This window comes from Pelophylax lessonae, assembly GCF_965119305.1.
Source record: "Pelophylax lessonae genome assembly, chromosome: 8".
NCBI lineage: Eukaryota > Metazoa > Chordata > Amphibia > Anura > Ranidae > Pelophylax > Pelophylax lessonae.
Window position 1 is genome coordinate 77,374,317 of NC_138775.1, and position 15,908 is coordinate 77,390,224.

General features: G+C 44.1%; 1 protein-coding gene across 1 annotated transcript in view; it reads right to left on the reverse strand.

Moving 5' to 3' along the window:
• Nucleotides 1-263: 263 nt before the first annotated feature.
• The window catches only part of SYN2 (synapsin II), a 462,275-nt gene continuing 446,630 nt past the window's right edge, over nt 264-15,908 (reverse strand). Inside the window, exons 12-13 of the mRNA XM_082266531.1 lie at nt 14,481-14,721; nt 264-653 (exon numbers count right to left, since the gene is read on the reverse strand). Of these exons, the coding sequence (XP_082122657.1) occupies nt 518-653; nt 14,481-14,721 (377 nt within the window). The 3' untranslated portion in view covers nt 264-517. The remainder of the gene's footprint in view (nt 654-14,480; nt 14,722-15,908) is intronic.

Genomic DNA, 15,908 nt, shown 5'->3' on the forward strand with positions numbered 1-15,908 from the left:
TGGGCGGGGGGATTCCCTACCCCACAGGCGATGTATGCAAAGGGAAAGGAATGCTCATAACATCATTTCCGTAAAATGGCCACATGGCCATATATTTTAATGACATTGGGCATGCTACATGAGCTGCCAGGGTGTTCCTTTTTCCTATGTTCAAGATTTGGGAGGTATGTTGCTGGTTCACACACTTGCAATTTTTGTATTTTTTTTGTTATTTACAATGCAAAATTATAACTGAATCAAAGGCATTTTGAGGGAGGCAGCTAGCAAATTTCTTATAACTCTACTATAAATTTGTACATTAGATGATATCTGTAATACATCATGGAAAGTTTGCAGAAACTGATTGTAGAGTTTAAAACTTGACATTCATGTAGGGTATACATTGCTATTAGTTACATTTTACAGCATTTGCTAAGAAGCAACCAGTTATTAGCACAAAAGCAGGAGCCACTGAGAAGTGTAAAGGCCTTTGTATCTTGATGCTTATTACACAAACTGGCTATGGCTATCTGCTCAATTATTCTGAGAATAGACTGGCAAAAGACTTCCTCAGGTTGCGTATAGTGTCTGCTTTGGCTTCATCCTCGTTGCTTGATGATCTGAAGAAGGATGACTGGGTGAAGTTGAAGGCATTGGTCAACGACTGAGACTTGCTAGATAAACATCAGAAATAATAATTGAAAAATAAATTAATAAAACAGTGTTTTAACAGGAAAATAAATGATACCTTAACAGCTAAGACCACACAAGACCAAAGTCTTGGTTATGAGATGAAGCACATTTTACCTAACTGAAGACATATGTCACTGATATAATGTAAGATAAATCATAGCAAGCGTCAAACACACATTTAAGGGTACTGTTTAGGCAAACCAACAGTTATAGATGTTTCCGGTAACGTAACAAATCTTCACTATTGGGACTTTAGGTCCACTTTAGTGAGTTTGTTATAAGTGGCAGCTTCAGCCATTGAAGCAAGACAAAAAAACGGTAATTCGAATGAAACAAACATTTTGGATAGATAAAAGGAAAGTAGATGGTAAAATATAAAGTGGACCTAAAATCAATTATACTATAGGTAACAGTTGTATTAGCCTTGCTAAATTACTGCTCAAGTACACACAAAAGAGTGAGATGATTGTTGGGAGTTAGGCCATCTACTTTGTCTTTTACGACCCTGGAATAACAGTACTGGCAGAGGGAACCATAACAGCCATAGAGTGTTTAAGGTAAATATGCTTTTTCTTAGGATGATGATTTGCTGATTATGCTGATGACCACTGTATCAGCTTGGCCAGTGGATTTCATAAGTTTAGGGAAATATGCAGATTTATCAGTTTAAAGGAATACAGTAAGGCCTTATACACATGGGTGTACTTCTGCGTACACCAGTGCGATGGCTGTATTTTCCCTCATGGGGATGCACAAGTGTTCTATGCATCCCCTTGCAGGAAATTCCTTTCACATCAATGGGATACTGTCTGTGTTGGGGACCTGCACCCGTACGGTGTTCGTGAAGCTGCTGCATTCCAATTGACATGAATGGAACTGCCTGCACAGGAATGCACAGAACACCTGTGCATCCCTTTGTGGAAAAACACAGCCCTCACACAGGTTTACTCTCAAGTATGCCCATGTGAACAAGGCCAAAAGTGTATTACTGCAACAGAAGAGACATCTAAGCTATCCTTTCTGGGATTCCGGCTAAATATGTTGGGATGCTATCAAATGAAGTGACCTTTTTTCCATGGTGCCGCATATAGGAGGCATGTGTTTGTGCTGGGAAAGCACTTGATCCTGCTTTTCCAGCACAGAGACTGAGCTATCACTTACAGCTTCTGTTCTCAGAGAAAGAATTAGAAACTTGTACAAGGGAAGTGTGGTAATTCCTTCCACCTACGTCTCAGATTACACTCAGCTCTCTGCTCTATACTGTGCAGTGAGTAACATCAGATTCCACCCCCTGCTCTGGAGTTGAGACATGCTGTGTAAAATGTGTGCTTTTAGGAGGCTGGGGCTGCAGATAAAAAGGCACAGCTTATGTAGGATTCATTTCATCTCTGTGTATCCCCTGAGGCTAGTCACTTCAGTGGGTATATGTAAGGGTTTACAACCAGTTTAACTACTTCCCGACTGTGCTATAGCTAAAAGAAGGCTACAGTGCGGTCATCTAGTTCTAGGAGGGCGCCCACTTGTAAGTGCTCATCAGTTCTGCCTCATAAGTGCCCATCAGTGCAGTCTATCAGTGCCCATCAGTACCCATCAAAGCAGCCTATCAGTGCCCATCAGTGCAGCCTATCACTGTTCATTAGTGTAATGCATCAGTGCACATCAGTAAAGAAGAAAAATTACTTATTTGCTAAATTTTATCACAGAAACTTAGAAGTTTTTTGTTTTTTTTTCAAACTTTTCGGTCTTTTTACGTTTGTTTATCAAAAAAAAACACAGTGGTGATTAAATACCACCAAAGGAAAGCTCTTTCATTCAAAAAAAATGATAAAAATTTCATATGGGTATTGCATGACCGCGCAATTGTCATTGAAAGTGCGACAGCGCTGAAAGCTGAAAATTGGCCTGGGCAGGAAGAGGATGAAAGTGCCCAGAATTGAAGTGGTTAACTGTGTCAGTAAGTGACAGTAAAGTATTGTATATTAGAAGTATAGCTCTTTCTGGAGAAGGTGTGATAGTTCAGTCATCTCTTGTCAGAAGGAATGCAATATTTTCAGATTAGTGACTAAAACCAAGCACTTCCTCCTTTTTGAGTGATCTCCAGTGGTAATAACCGCATTGCACTCACGTGATAGGATGTGTTTCTAATAATATAACTGCTTAGCACTGAAAGCAAAATTAGGAAAGATCACTTTGTACTGTTACAGAATGCACTTGCAGGTGTAAAAGACAAAAATAATGGTTAAAACAAAAAAAACTTAAATCATGCAGTTTTAAAATCTGCAACTTAAAAGGCAAAATACACACTTAAAGACTGTTGCTTTAAATTTTAATTATATATGTATTAAAGCTACAAGCTATCACATGCCAAAAAAGGAGGGGTAGCCACATACAGGAACTGAAATTGAAATATATACCTGTTCTACTGGCAGGGTATCAGACATCGTTAAAAGTAATTATATTTACTTAAAGGTGCTGCTGATATACAAAAACTATTATTCAGTTATGTTCACTAGTGCTGGCTCCTTTAGTTGAGATTAATGTATTGTAATCATTTCAAATATGTTTTTGCAGGGCCATTAAATGAAAGCATACTTAAAACACATATATAGGGGAAAAAAAAGTAGCCATCAATTTACCAATTCTTTGTATATTTTCTATTTAATTGTGCAGATATTTCAAGCACTGCATTTTATGAATTATTAATCTGCCTCAAAGCTTCACTAACAAACCAACTAAGTGTTCTATAGTATAGATTGATGATTTCTCAGCCGTTGTAAAATTTAACTTAGCGCCATCTCAATGAATTGAAGTGTTATTTTTATTGCAAAATAAGTTCTGGCGCGAAAGAAAAGGATAAAATAGCAGCCACTAAAGTAAGCCTTGAATCCTAATTCCCGGTATGACTGTTCTTGCATACTTACATTCATCCAGCTTGGACCATTTTACGGTAAGTATGCATGTGCTATACCTGGACAGTCCCCATGGAAGCTGGAAATTACTGTAGTATGCACCACTGCTTCAGTGATTGTGCTGGCTTCCCATTACCAAGCCGAGTAGCTGTGGTCACTTTGCAATTTCTCAATGAATGCAAAGCATTCTCGTATTGGATGAGGTGGAGATCATGATGTCCCCACCCTGGCTCTCTTGTCCAATCAAAATGCAAAGTGTTCTCTGAATGGTGTTTGTGTGCAGCACTTGAACAATCTGCTGTCTTCATTAAGCAGCAGTGCAGCCAATCAGACTCCACAAGACAACCTAAGCAGCAACCTAGGAACCAGTGGATGTCCAGGGGGCCCAGCATTAGAGGAATTGTAAACCCTCATTTTATTTTATTTTTTTATAACAATAACAAACATGCTTTTACTTACCTGCTCTTTGCAACCCTTTTGCACAGAGCAGCCCCAATCCTCTTCTTCTGGGGCGCCCCACCAGCACTTTAGGCCTCTCCTCTTCATCAGGTGCCCCCGCGGAAAGCCGCTTTCCCCAGGGGCCCCTGTGTGGGCTCGCTCCTGAGACCCACTGCTGTGTCCATTGACACAGACAGTGGAACTTGGTGCCGTCCCCACATCACTGGATTTCATTGACAGTAGCAGGCGCCACTGGCACCTGCTGCTATTAATCTGTCCAATGAGGAGAGAGAAAGCTGAGGGAGCTGCTGTGCTTGTGCACATCGCTGAAGCAGATCGGGCTCAGGTAAGAAAAAGGGGGGTGTCAGGATCGGTGTCATTACTTGGGTCACCTGCTGATGGCACTGTTGTTCCTGGAATGGAAGAATGCAATTACGGTGGCCACCAGCGGGTGTCTCCCAGCAGCTGAACTGTACACTTAATAAGGCTGCACCTGATGTGGACTGCTGGGGGGAATATAAGCCCGCCCTTCACTGAGGTTCATGGCTTCAGTACCTGGCTTCCTATTCCCCTTGTCCAATGTTGGTATTGGAGTGTGATATTTGGCTAATTTAACTTTTTTTAAGTCTGGATCCCTATTCCTAAAGGTCCCTTCACGTGGCTTTCCCCCCAGCAGACTCTGTTTTGCTCAGTGGGGATCGATCCGCTGATCCCCGCTGAGCAGGCGGATGACAGGTCTGTCTCTGCTTACTTTGCAGAGACAGACCTGTTAGATCCTTGCTCTCCTCTATGGGAGATCGGATGAAAACAGACCGCCTGTCCATTTTCATCCGATCCGATCCTCTAGACGGATGGAAAATATGGTTTCCATCCATCTGGATTTCATGGACAGCATCGGATTGGATAGCAGCGGGTGTCAGTGGACATGTCACCGCTGACATCCGCTGCTCCATAGGGGGTGCATGGAGCATCCGATCAGGTCCGCCTGAAAAACTGACAAACTGATCGAAAAGCCCGTGTGAAAGGGGCCTTAAGTGCAGCCAACTGATCTGATCACTCTTGCTAAATGCCTGCATGTGGTATCCCTGACATAGTACTGAAGCCACTAATGATCAGATCGGTTGCACCTGGGAATTAGAAATTTCTGGTCTCAGCATTTGCTATTGCTGCAGTCAATAGAGTTTTTTTATTTCTCACTGCTTGTAACAGAAGACAGGGAATATTGCCACCAAATTTTTAAAGCACACAATAGCAAGCAATTGTTGGAATGTATCTGTCTGGCTCACTCTCTTGTTGACCAAGGCAGAGTCTTGTTTGGAGAAATTCAGCCACTCGTTCAAATCTGTGCAGAGTTGGCTTTGTCTAGTATCACTAACGGTGGTGACTCTCCTCCTTTTGGTGTGCCCAGGTGGAATCGCTTGTGTGGCTATTGGAAGATGATAAACCCTATTTCCTTGAACATTATTCTGTATATTTGCCAGAGGCTCTGCTGGATTGTATGAATGCAGTACACTCTCTAGTCAGACAAGGGAATTGTAAATTGAGTTTTGTTCAGCCTTTACTCCAAACCTGGTCAGATCTTTCCTATTCAGCATCAGCTATCATGCACTAATCCACTTCTACCTCTAGACACCAGTTTGCCAAAGATCCCCCTCTCCATTACCCGCAGTAACCACCGCTGCAGTTTAGTATACTTTGCTTCAAACTGTATGTAAGTATCCTGTCTCCACTAGTTGCACTTTTCCTGCATTTAAAGTGATTGTAAAGTCTTGTTTAAAAAAAAATAAATAAAAATAACAAACATGTTATACTTACCTCTGTGCAGTTGGTTTTGCATAGAGCAGCCCAAATCCTCCTATTTTCGGGTCCCTCATTCCTACTCCGTTGCTCCTAGCAAATCCTCCTCTGTAACTGTCTCTCCTTTTCTACTATCTCTCAGTACTGCCATTACACCTCCATCTACTTTAAATCTATTCATAGCCCTGCAATCACTCGCAAAATTCCAGTGTCTAAACCTAAAAAAAGGAGATTCTTCCCAACTCATAAAATTATGCCTGCTGCCCAGCCTGATGAGCCTCAGCCCAGTGCCCAGCCTGATTTACCTCTGCCTGCTGCCCAGCCTGATGTACCTCTGCCCGCTGCCCAGCCTCTGCCTGCTGACCAGCCTGATGTGCCTCTGCCTGCTTTAGAGCCTGATGTGCCTCTGTCTGCTGACCAGCCTGATGTGCCTCTGCCTTCTGCCCAGCCTGATGTGCCTCTGCCTTCTGCCCAGCCTGATGTGCCTCTGTCTTCTGCCCAGCCTGATGTGCCTCATCCTGCTGCCCAGCCTGATGTGTCTCTGCCTGCTGCTCAGCCTGATGTGCCTCTGCCTGGTGCCCAGCCTGATGGGCCTCTGCCCGCTGCCTAGCCTCTGCCTGCTGACCAGCCTCTGCCTGCTGCCCAGCCTGATGGGCCTCTGCTCACTTCCCAGCATGATTGGCCTCTGCCCGCTGCCCAGTCTGATGGGCCTCTTCCCACTTCCCAGCCTGATGGGCCACTGCTCATGACCCAAACTGCTGATCTGGTGCCTGCTGCTCAGCCTGCTGATCCAGTGCCTCCTGCCCAGCCTGCTGATCTGGTGCCTGCTGCCCAGCCTGATGATTTGGGGCCTGCTTCCCAGACTGATTTGGGGCCTGCTGCCCAGCCTGATCATCCAGTGCCTGCTGATCCTGTGCCTGCTGCCCAGCCTGATGACCTGGTGCCTGCTGCCCAGCCTGATGATCCAGTGCCTGATGATCTGGTGCCCGCTGCCCAGCCTGAGGAGCCAGTGCCTGCTGCGCAGCCTGCTAATCCAGGGCCTGCTGCCCAGCCTGCTGATCCGGTGCCTGCTGCCCAGCCTGCTGATCCGGTGCCTGCTTCCCAGTCTGCTGATCCAGTGCCTGCTGCCCAGCCTGCTGATCCAGACCCTGCTGCCCAGCCTGCTGATTCAGTGCCTGCTGATCCAGTGCCTGCTGCCCAGCCTGACAGTCTAGTACCTGCTGCCCAGCCTGATGGTCCGATGCCTGCTTCCGAGCCTGACGGTCCGGGGTCTGCTGCCGAACCTGACGGTCTGGTACCTGCTTCCCAGCCTGATGGTCGAGTGCCTGTGGCCCAGCCTGATTGTCCAGTGCCTGCTGCCTAGCCTGATGGTCCGGTGCCTGCTTCCCAGCCTGAAAGCCCGTGGCCTGCTGCCCAGCCTGACAGTCCGTTGCCTGCTACCCAGCCTGACAGTCTGGGGCCTGCTGCCTAGCCTGGTTCCCTGCCTGATGCCCAGTTTGTCGCTGATGCTTCCCTGTCCGATGCCTGGCTTCCTGCTGGTGCTTTCCTGCCTAATGCCCAGCTAATCTTCAGTCCCAGTGTTGGGGCATGTGCTGCATAAAGGCATGTACAGTTCTGGCACTATGCCTCTTCAGAAATCTGACCTGTGAGGTACCAAGACAGTTCCAGACCCTGATGGTGGGGCGCATGACCAATTACCGGATGCTGGTCGGAGCCTTCCAGCAGGTTACAAGACGCCAGCCTGAAGAGTACACGAAGGTCCACAGACACGGAGGAGAAAGCTTTTTGAGCTTTCGGGTTAGAGGCAGAATGGAGTGTCCGAAGGCCGCTCCTCAAGGGGGGGGGGGGACTGTTGTCAGGATTGGTGTCATTACTTGGGTCACCTGCTGGTGGCACTGTTGTTCCTGGAACCAAAGGATGTAATTCCGGTGGCCACCAGCGGGTGTCTCCCAGCAGCTGGACTGTACACTTAATTAGGCTGCACCTGATGTGGACTGTTGGGGTAATATAAGCCTGTCTTTCACTGAGGTTCAGGGCTTCAGTATTTTACATGCAAGCCCTGTCCCTGTTTGAGCCTGATCCTGAGTCTTGTTTTTTGTACCCTGCTTCCTGTACCTGACTTCCTGCTTCCCTTGTCTCCTGTCCCTGTCCTGTCTTTCTTATGTGTGCTCCCTCCATTTTGTATATAGTAAGTAAGGCTATTTTTTGAGTTTGAACTGTCACATTTATTTTCACTAACTTTGTTTATGGTTTACTGTCGTTGGTATAGGAGTGTGTTATTTGACTTATTAAACTTATTTCAACCCTACTCAGTCTGGGTCCTAATTCCTTAAGTGCAGCCAACTGATCTGATCACCCTTGCTGGATGCCTGCATGTGGTATCCCTGACAGGGGGTCTGGGGGAAGCTGCAGCACATAAGGTTTTTCACCTTCACCGGACAAAGCTCTGTTGGCCATACATCCCCTGTGGGTCAAAGGAGTTCATGTAGTTCCGCACTCCTGTGACCCAGATTAAGCCGACAGTGGGCTGAAGCCTGCTGTCAGCTGACATCACTCAGCCAGTCCAGGCTTTGCGCAGTCACTGCTCTGTACTCAGAGCAGACCTGAAAACTGAGCGATCAGTGGTCTTTGATCTCTCAGTTCTCAGTGTAGGGTCGGGGAGGGGACAGCTGCAGCATCGAATAATCCCTCACTCCCCCTACTGCACAGCTCCTATTAGAATCTGTAATGTAAGAATTAAATTGCTTTAGCTCTCCCCCTGCTGGCCTGGAGGAGAAGGGTGCAGCATAAGTACAGGATCTCAGTAGAGGGAGAGAAGGCAATGGCAATAAAAGGCAATGTCTCCATATTGCTGTATTCCAGCACCTGACTATATTAAAACTGTAATATTTGTGATAATAATACTACTTCCTTGCATTTGAGTTTAGTGTTTAGATGAGTTTATTTGTATTTAGGCGTGTCAAGCATTTTTTTTCTGCTCAAAACCTCTTCTCCTGAACGAGCTTGAGATTAGTTTGTCAAATGTCAAATGTCAAATGCCTGTAAAAGAGGCATTTTTTAATCCCAGTGTGCATGAGCTCTTATACCTACTTACTCTGTGCACACTCCTGAGCTGGTTTGGCCATGCCCCAGCTGCCTTGTACAGAATTTTACTGACAACAGCAGGAGCCAATGGCTCCCATGCTAGCATTGTAGCCTGTGAGTCTAGAAAGAGGAGAGAGAAGAGCTGCAGCCGCAACCGCTGTGGAGAGGATTCAGGTAAGTGTGTGTGTGTGTGTGTGTGTGGGGGGGGCATTAAAGTGGATGTAAACCCTCATATATACCCAGTGAAGTGAACAGCCTCAGACAATACACAGAAATCTCCCAACATTTGTTTTACAGTACATGTAAATCTGCTGTCTTCAGCTTTCAATATTCTTTAGGAAGTGAACATCGTGTTAGAATTTTTTCTTCCTGTTTCAGCAGTGGGAGGGAAAAGGCACACACCCTTCCTCCACATAGGCAGAGGAATTTAAAAAACTTGCAGAGCCGTGCCGTGAATAGACAAGCTCTCTGCTTATTTGTCTCTAAGTCCCTTCCAAACACAAATTTTCAGCTGCTTTTATCTCCTTTGTCGGAGAACTTATCAGAAGTTATACAGCTGATAACATAGGAATGGAGCAGCAGCAAAAAAACAGGATTTAGGGATTTGAAAAAAGATAGGTAAGCACTACCGATATATGTGCTCAGATCAGATTTTATGAATGGGGTTTAACCACTTTACCACTACTCACTTTGCTGCTACTGCAGCAAGGTGGCAGCCCTGGGGCTGGTGATGTAGACCTACGTCACCAGATTCCTCCCTCTCTCGGCGGCGCATGTGTTTAGACACAGCTGGAGTCGGGCCAGGGGAGGAGAGGCGGTGATCACCGTCTCTCTTCCCCAATCATTGGGGAAAGACTGAGGAAATCCGCCTGCTTTTGTAAACAAAGCGGGCGGACCTCCTCTGTGACAGGCAGGGACAGATCACAGGATTCAGCATAGCTGAACCTGCGATCTGTGTCTGTGTCACACAACCCCCTCCCCCCACACACGTCAGTAAGCATGAGGCACACATTTAACCCCTTGATCACCAACAGTGTTAACCCCCTTACCTGCCAGTGTCATTATTACAGTAACAGTGCATATTTATAGCACTGATTGCTGTAGTAATGTCACTGGTCCCCCCAAAAGTGTCCGCCGCAATGTCGTAGTCCCGCAAAAAATCGCAGATCGCCGCCATTACTAGTAAAAAAAAATAAACAATAAAAATTACAAATCTTTCCTGTAGTTAGTAAACGCGATAACTTTTGCACAAACCAACCAAAATATGCTTATTGCGATTTATTTTCCCAAAAATATGTAGCAGAAAACAAATTAGCCTAAAATGTTAAAAAAATGTATTTGGAAACTTTTTTGGGGAATGTTATATATCAGAACGTGAAAAGTATTGTTTTTTTTTTTTTCAAAATTGTCACTCTTTTTTTCAAAAATTAAAAACCGCACAGGTGATCAAATACCACCAAAAGAAAGATCTATTTGTGGGGAAAAAAAAGGTTTAAATTTAATTTGGGTACAGCATTGCAGGACTGCGCAATTGTCCGTTAAAGTAACGCAGTGCCGAATGGCAACATATGGCCTGGTCAGGAATGGGGTAAAATCTTCCGGTCTTAAAGTGGTAAAAAATACGCTCATTAAGAATTTTTTTGTCAAAGACAAGTAGCTAAATACATTCTGGCCTAAATATATGACAAAAATTGAATATATTGGATATTTTTTGACTGTCAAAGTAGAAAATGTCAATTTTTCGCCAAATTTTTGCTCTTTTTTTATTAATATCGCAAAAAATGAAAAGCACAGAGGTGATCAAATACCACCAAAAGAAAGCTCTGTTTGTGGGAAAAAAAGGACGTAAATTTAATTTGGGTACAGCATTGCATGACCGCGCAATTGTCAGTTAAAGTCACGCAGTGCCAAGTTGAAAAAAGTGGCCTGGTCATTAAGCAGGAAAATCCTCCGGCCTTAAAGTGGTTAAATCCACTTTAGGGTAAAACACATTTTACCTTTAGAGCAACTTTAAATATTTCCATCTATCTATATATCTCTTCTAGAAAACAGAAGAGATGGCTGTCGAACAGATGGTAAAGAGTCTTTGCCTCACAGAGTATACGGATTGGCTGTATTTTACTGATAATGGTCATGCTGGATACATTTTATGAATGATGGGCATAATAATGACTTTTTAATTTTGCTAAGAAATTTATTAAAATTATATTAATTAAACGCTTGAAGGGTTTTATTATTAAAATGAATGTTGCTGTAATTTTAAAAAATAATACAAAAGTTAGAGTCGTTATGCGATGTGTCAGTTTAATAGCACAAATTGAATTTATACTAAGTGCAGAGCTGTTATTTATATTTTAATACTGTCAACGGCCTTGATATTTTTACAAAGAATAGCGCAACAAATGTATTATAGCAAACCTTTGGTTAAGAAATCCTTCAGCGTAGGGTGGATGTAACTATGTATTGCAGAGAAGTAGAAGTAGAAGCATGGGTCCCAGTGCTGCACAACTTAGAATCAGTTCAGATGACAATTACACGCTGTCAATTTTTTTTTACCGGGCGGAAATATTAGTATTATTAAATGAAATGTTGGAGTGTTTTGTGCATTATTTATTTAATTACCTAATTTATGCTTCTAGAACCCCAACATATTCTGCAGCACTTTATAGATAATACGGAATGATTCACAGCCCTTGCCTCCATAGCCATAGTCTAACGTCCTTACCTCATAATTTTGGGCTGAGTTATATATCATTATAAATATCATACTGTATATCATTTGATGATAATCTGGAAAACAACCATTTGAAAACATAACTCTGTGTTTCTCAACCTTTTTTCAGTCAAGACTTATTATTACAAATTATGGACAATCTCAAGACAACCCTCTTAAACAGAGTTTTTCAACCTTTTTTCACTCAAGGTACCCTTTAGAATCATGCAAAATCCCAGGGCATGCCAGTCTGAGGGCTTGTTCACACTAGAAGGTGCATGTGAGCGCACATGCTTTATTTGCGCATTCCCACACATTGCATTTTTTCTAATGAGCTGCTCTATGCATGTGAAACACGCAAAAGGGTGCTAGCATGATTTTTAACATTGTGCAGCACCAAAACACATGGTACTACGGTACCGTGTGCTTTAGCAGGTGCAAACGTACGCACATTTGCTAGATGCCCGAGGATGTCAAAGGAATTAATTGCACCCATGTGAATCTGCAAATGGCAGCACATTTTTGGGCGGTATAGGAAAACAAGCAATTTCACACCTGTTACCATACTGCACATGATGTGAGCGAGCCCTAAAATGTACTCTGCCTTTAAGTGGTCTGTTGTTGTTAAGTTGCAGAGTTAAGTTGTAACCCCCCCCCCTCAATTCCCCCTTCCTAGCACAAACCCTCCCAAATCGCCATCCTAGGAACCCCCCCCATTCCCCCTCCTAGAATAACACTCCTGGATCCCCGCTCCTAGCACAACCCCCACCAAAATCACTCTCCTAGCACAACCCCTGAAATCCCCCCTCATAGCACAACCCACCACCTGCTCCCAAATCCCCCTCTTAGCACAAGCCCCCACTCAAATCCCCTTCCCAGCACCCCCCCCCCAGATCCCCCCACCTAGCACAACCCCCCCCCCCCCCCAGCAAAATTGCTCTCCTAGCACAACCCCTGAAATCCCCCTCCTAGCACAACCCACCACCTGCCCCCAAATCCCCCTCTTAGCACAACCCCCCACCCAAATCACCCTCCCAGCACCCCCCCCCCAGATCCCCCCTCCTAGCACAACCCCCCCAGCAAAATCACTCTCCTAGCATAACCCCCCTAATATCCCCCTCCTAGTACAACCCACCACCTGCTCCTAAATCCCCCCTCCGCCCCAAAATCCCCCCTCTTGCTAGCACAAATTCTGTCCCAACAAAAAGGACAGCAGCAGGGAGGGGGGAGCCAGGAGGAGGTGTGGATTGTGCTCTCTATCCTGCCCACCCCTCTTACCCAGCTCCTCTCTTGTCTTTATATTTGGATCTGAACGATCCTCTGTTAACTGTTAGCACAGGAGGAAGAAAGCACTATTAACTCCTGTGTACAGTGTAGGCAGAGAGCTCAGCCCGCAGCTCAGCTCGCAGCTCAGCCCGCAGCTCAGCCCGCAGCTCAGCCTGCACCTCCCCCATTCTCTGCTCCTCTCTCTACACTTGCCGGCAAATCCTTAGCAACCAATGATGTCATCCGTTGGTATGACACAGTCGGGCGGCCAGCTTTTATTTCTGTTTTGCCAGCAAGAGTACAGAGAGGAGCAAAGATTGGGGGAGGTGCCCACTGAGCTGTGAGCTGAGCCCTCTACATCTACTGTACACAGAGTTAACAGTGCTCTCTCCCCCCTGTAGCACAGGAGCTAACAGGGTAGCTCACATGAGGCTTTTGCTGCTTCAGTCCTGAGAACTCCTCAGGGCACCCTGGTTTAGAAACACTGCTGTAAAATTATGGACAGTCTCAAAGCGCCCCATTCTAAAATGTAAAAAACGATTCCCAAATTTTTACATAATACATCGACATCCATACTTATAGGACAACCAACATTAGAGGTGATTTATTCCTCCAAATCCTCCAAATCCAATACACTTTTGCACACTGGATACTGACTAGTGTTCCAATGTTTCTCTTCTCCCTCAGTTTTTTCTCCATCATTCAGCTAATGTGACTCCAGCTCTGACAGTGAGGAGCAGGGGAGGGTTATTAGTTGTTAGGACGCTGGTGGCTAGGTGGTTGTAATGGTGCACAATAAAAACCTGTGGCTTTGTGTAACTAAATGGCAGGCTTCCTCCATCTGCTGGCTTGTATACAATTTTGGGGCAATTTTTAGGCATTTTGCCAAAGAACCCCTGAAGAAACCTCAAGCCACCCTGGTTGAAAAAGGCTGATATAACTATTGATAATCTTCTAGTACTTTTTATATTCTTGAAATTATTTAGCATGAGACATACTAATTTCTGTAAGATCGGCTTTGACATCTACTTGTAGGCTGAATGTGCAAGGATTATACACCTGAGTCGGCTTTTATGGCTGACAATGTTCTCCGTTAGACAATGTCATGTGTCACTGACTACAGATCCCACTCTGATCGAGGTATCAGTAGAATAGTATGTCCACTTAGGACCACCAGCCCAACATCTCTTGCTAACAGGGGCAAATACTCCCTGCCTCCCAGCACAGTCCTTCTGTGTATTGAAGTCAGGGACAGCCGGGCAACTTGCATTTGTTTCGAAGGTCTTCAATTGCAGTCAACATATTCTTTTAATATATGTTTTGTTAATTTACCTTGCAGTTTATTGAATATGTTTTTGAGGCTATTACTGCAAATATTATAATGTGTTCTGTCAATGCCATGTACTGTAAATCATCACTTATTGTGTCCACATAAAATTTTATACTTAATAAGTAGACTGCTGCAGAATGCAGATCATACCAGCCACTGGTCACAATCATGTCATAACATGTCTATATATAAATCTACAGTATATCATATAAGCAAATATCCCTAGTAATAAACAAACTACTCTATTGCATTATTTTTATCATGGCCTTACTTCAGCTGGGGATGAGGTGCAGCTTTTTGAGGCTGCTCCGTCTGATGTCTGGATTGTGGCTCCATGTTCCTGGCAGCAGAAGACTTGTGTTCTATGGAGGGGGACTTCTGAACTGCAGTTGGTGGTGGCATCTGTGGCTCATTCTGTGCAAGTAGATCTTGACCAGGAGACCTCTGAGTGTCCACATTGGAAGGATGTTGCTGGTTCTGTGTTTGCAATCCTTGGGGTTGCACTGGGCCCCCTAAGTTTAGTACAAGAAAAACTTTACTTTGTTAAAGAATTATTAGGATCAATAAATTCTCCAAGACTTTATGACTTATATAACAGATTAGTTCTTATTGGATGTTAAGGGTTGTTTGACCTTGGACTTCTCTCTTGGGTCTTCAGCAGCAATATCCCTGCATGTGAATTTCCAAGACCATCCATCTATCATTGCCATCCCTTCACCTGCTGGATTTTTCATTACAGAACCAATGAGGCGATATTGCTGCTGGAATTAATATGAAACCTGTTTGTTATTCAAACCTCCAGTGTCTATCTGTAATATCATCTGGAAGTGGGCTAACACAGAAATTAGAACAATTAAAGATGCATTTGGATATGCCTTCTGCCTTATTAAAGGATCAGTCAAACCAAAAGTGATATTTTAGTTATAGGTGGAGTCAGACGGGCAGGGTGAATCACCTGCTGGCTTATTTTATCCATTGAAGACTGCAATGACAAGTTCTCTTGGCCATAGATCTTTTCATGGTTCATGGTTCACACCCCTGAGATTTTTGCTTTTCCCACCCATATTTGGGTGTTCCAACTCCTCCCAATGCTTTCTCAATAACTTAAAAATAATGGGCCATACACACTATAAGATTTTCTGAAGACTTTTTCCTTTAGACTTACCAAAGCCATATAATATGAGGTCATACCTAAACACTTTCAATTTTATGCAATCTGGCAGACCCTTGCACTACATAGAAAAGGTAAATCTGAAGGAAATCTAACCACAAAAGTTGGAAAGTGTGTATCCAGCTTAAGACTGCTTTCACACCTCTACATTGCACTACTTCAATATTAATAGCCCCTCATACCCAAGTACAGTAGATGCTGGGGGGGGGGGGGGGGGCTGGCCTACAATCCACATACCATATGATGTGTTAAAGATCTGCTTTAGGATAATTTTTGTGTCTAATTTGCAATGAGTTGGCTGCCTATATCAAGTATCAGTTTGTTACAATAACACAATACTAATTTTTCAAAGGAAGCCTATGTTAAAATTGAACAAGGTGGACCCCCTACCAATGGAGGCTGCAAGTGTACATTCACAAAATGGTAGAAATCTTGCATTTGGTGCAACCTAAAGCTAAAATGATTTTGCTTTTCACGCATCTACTGAACTTTAAAATGTTAATTTTTGGTAGAATGTGCCATTTAGTA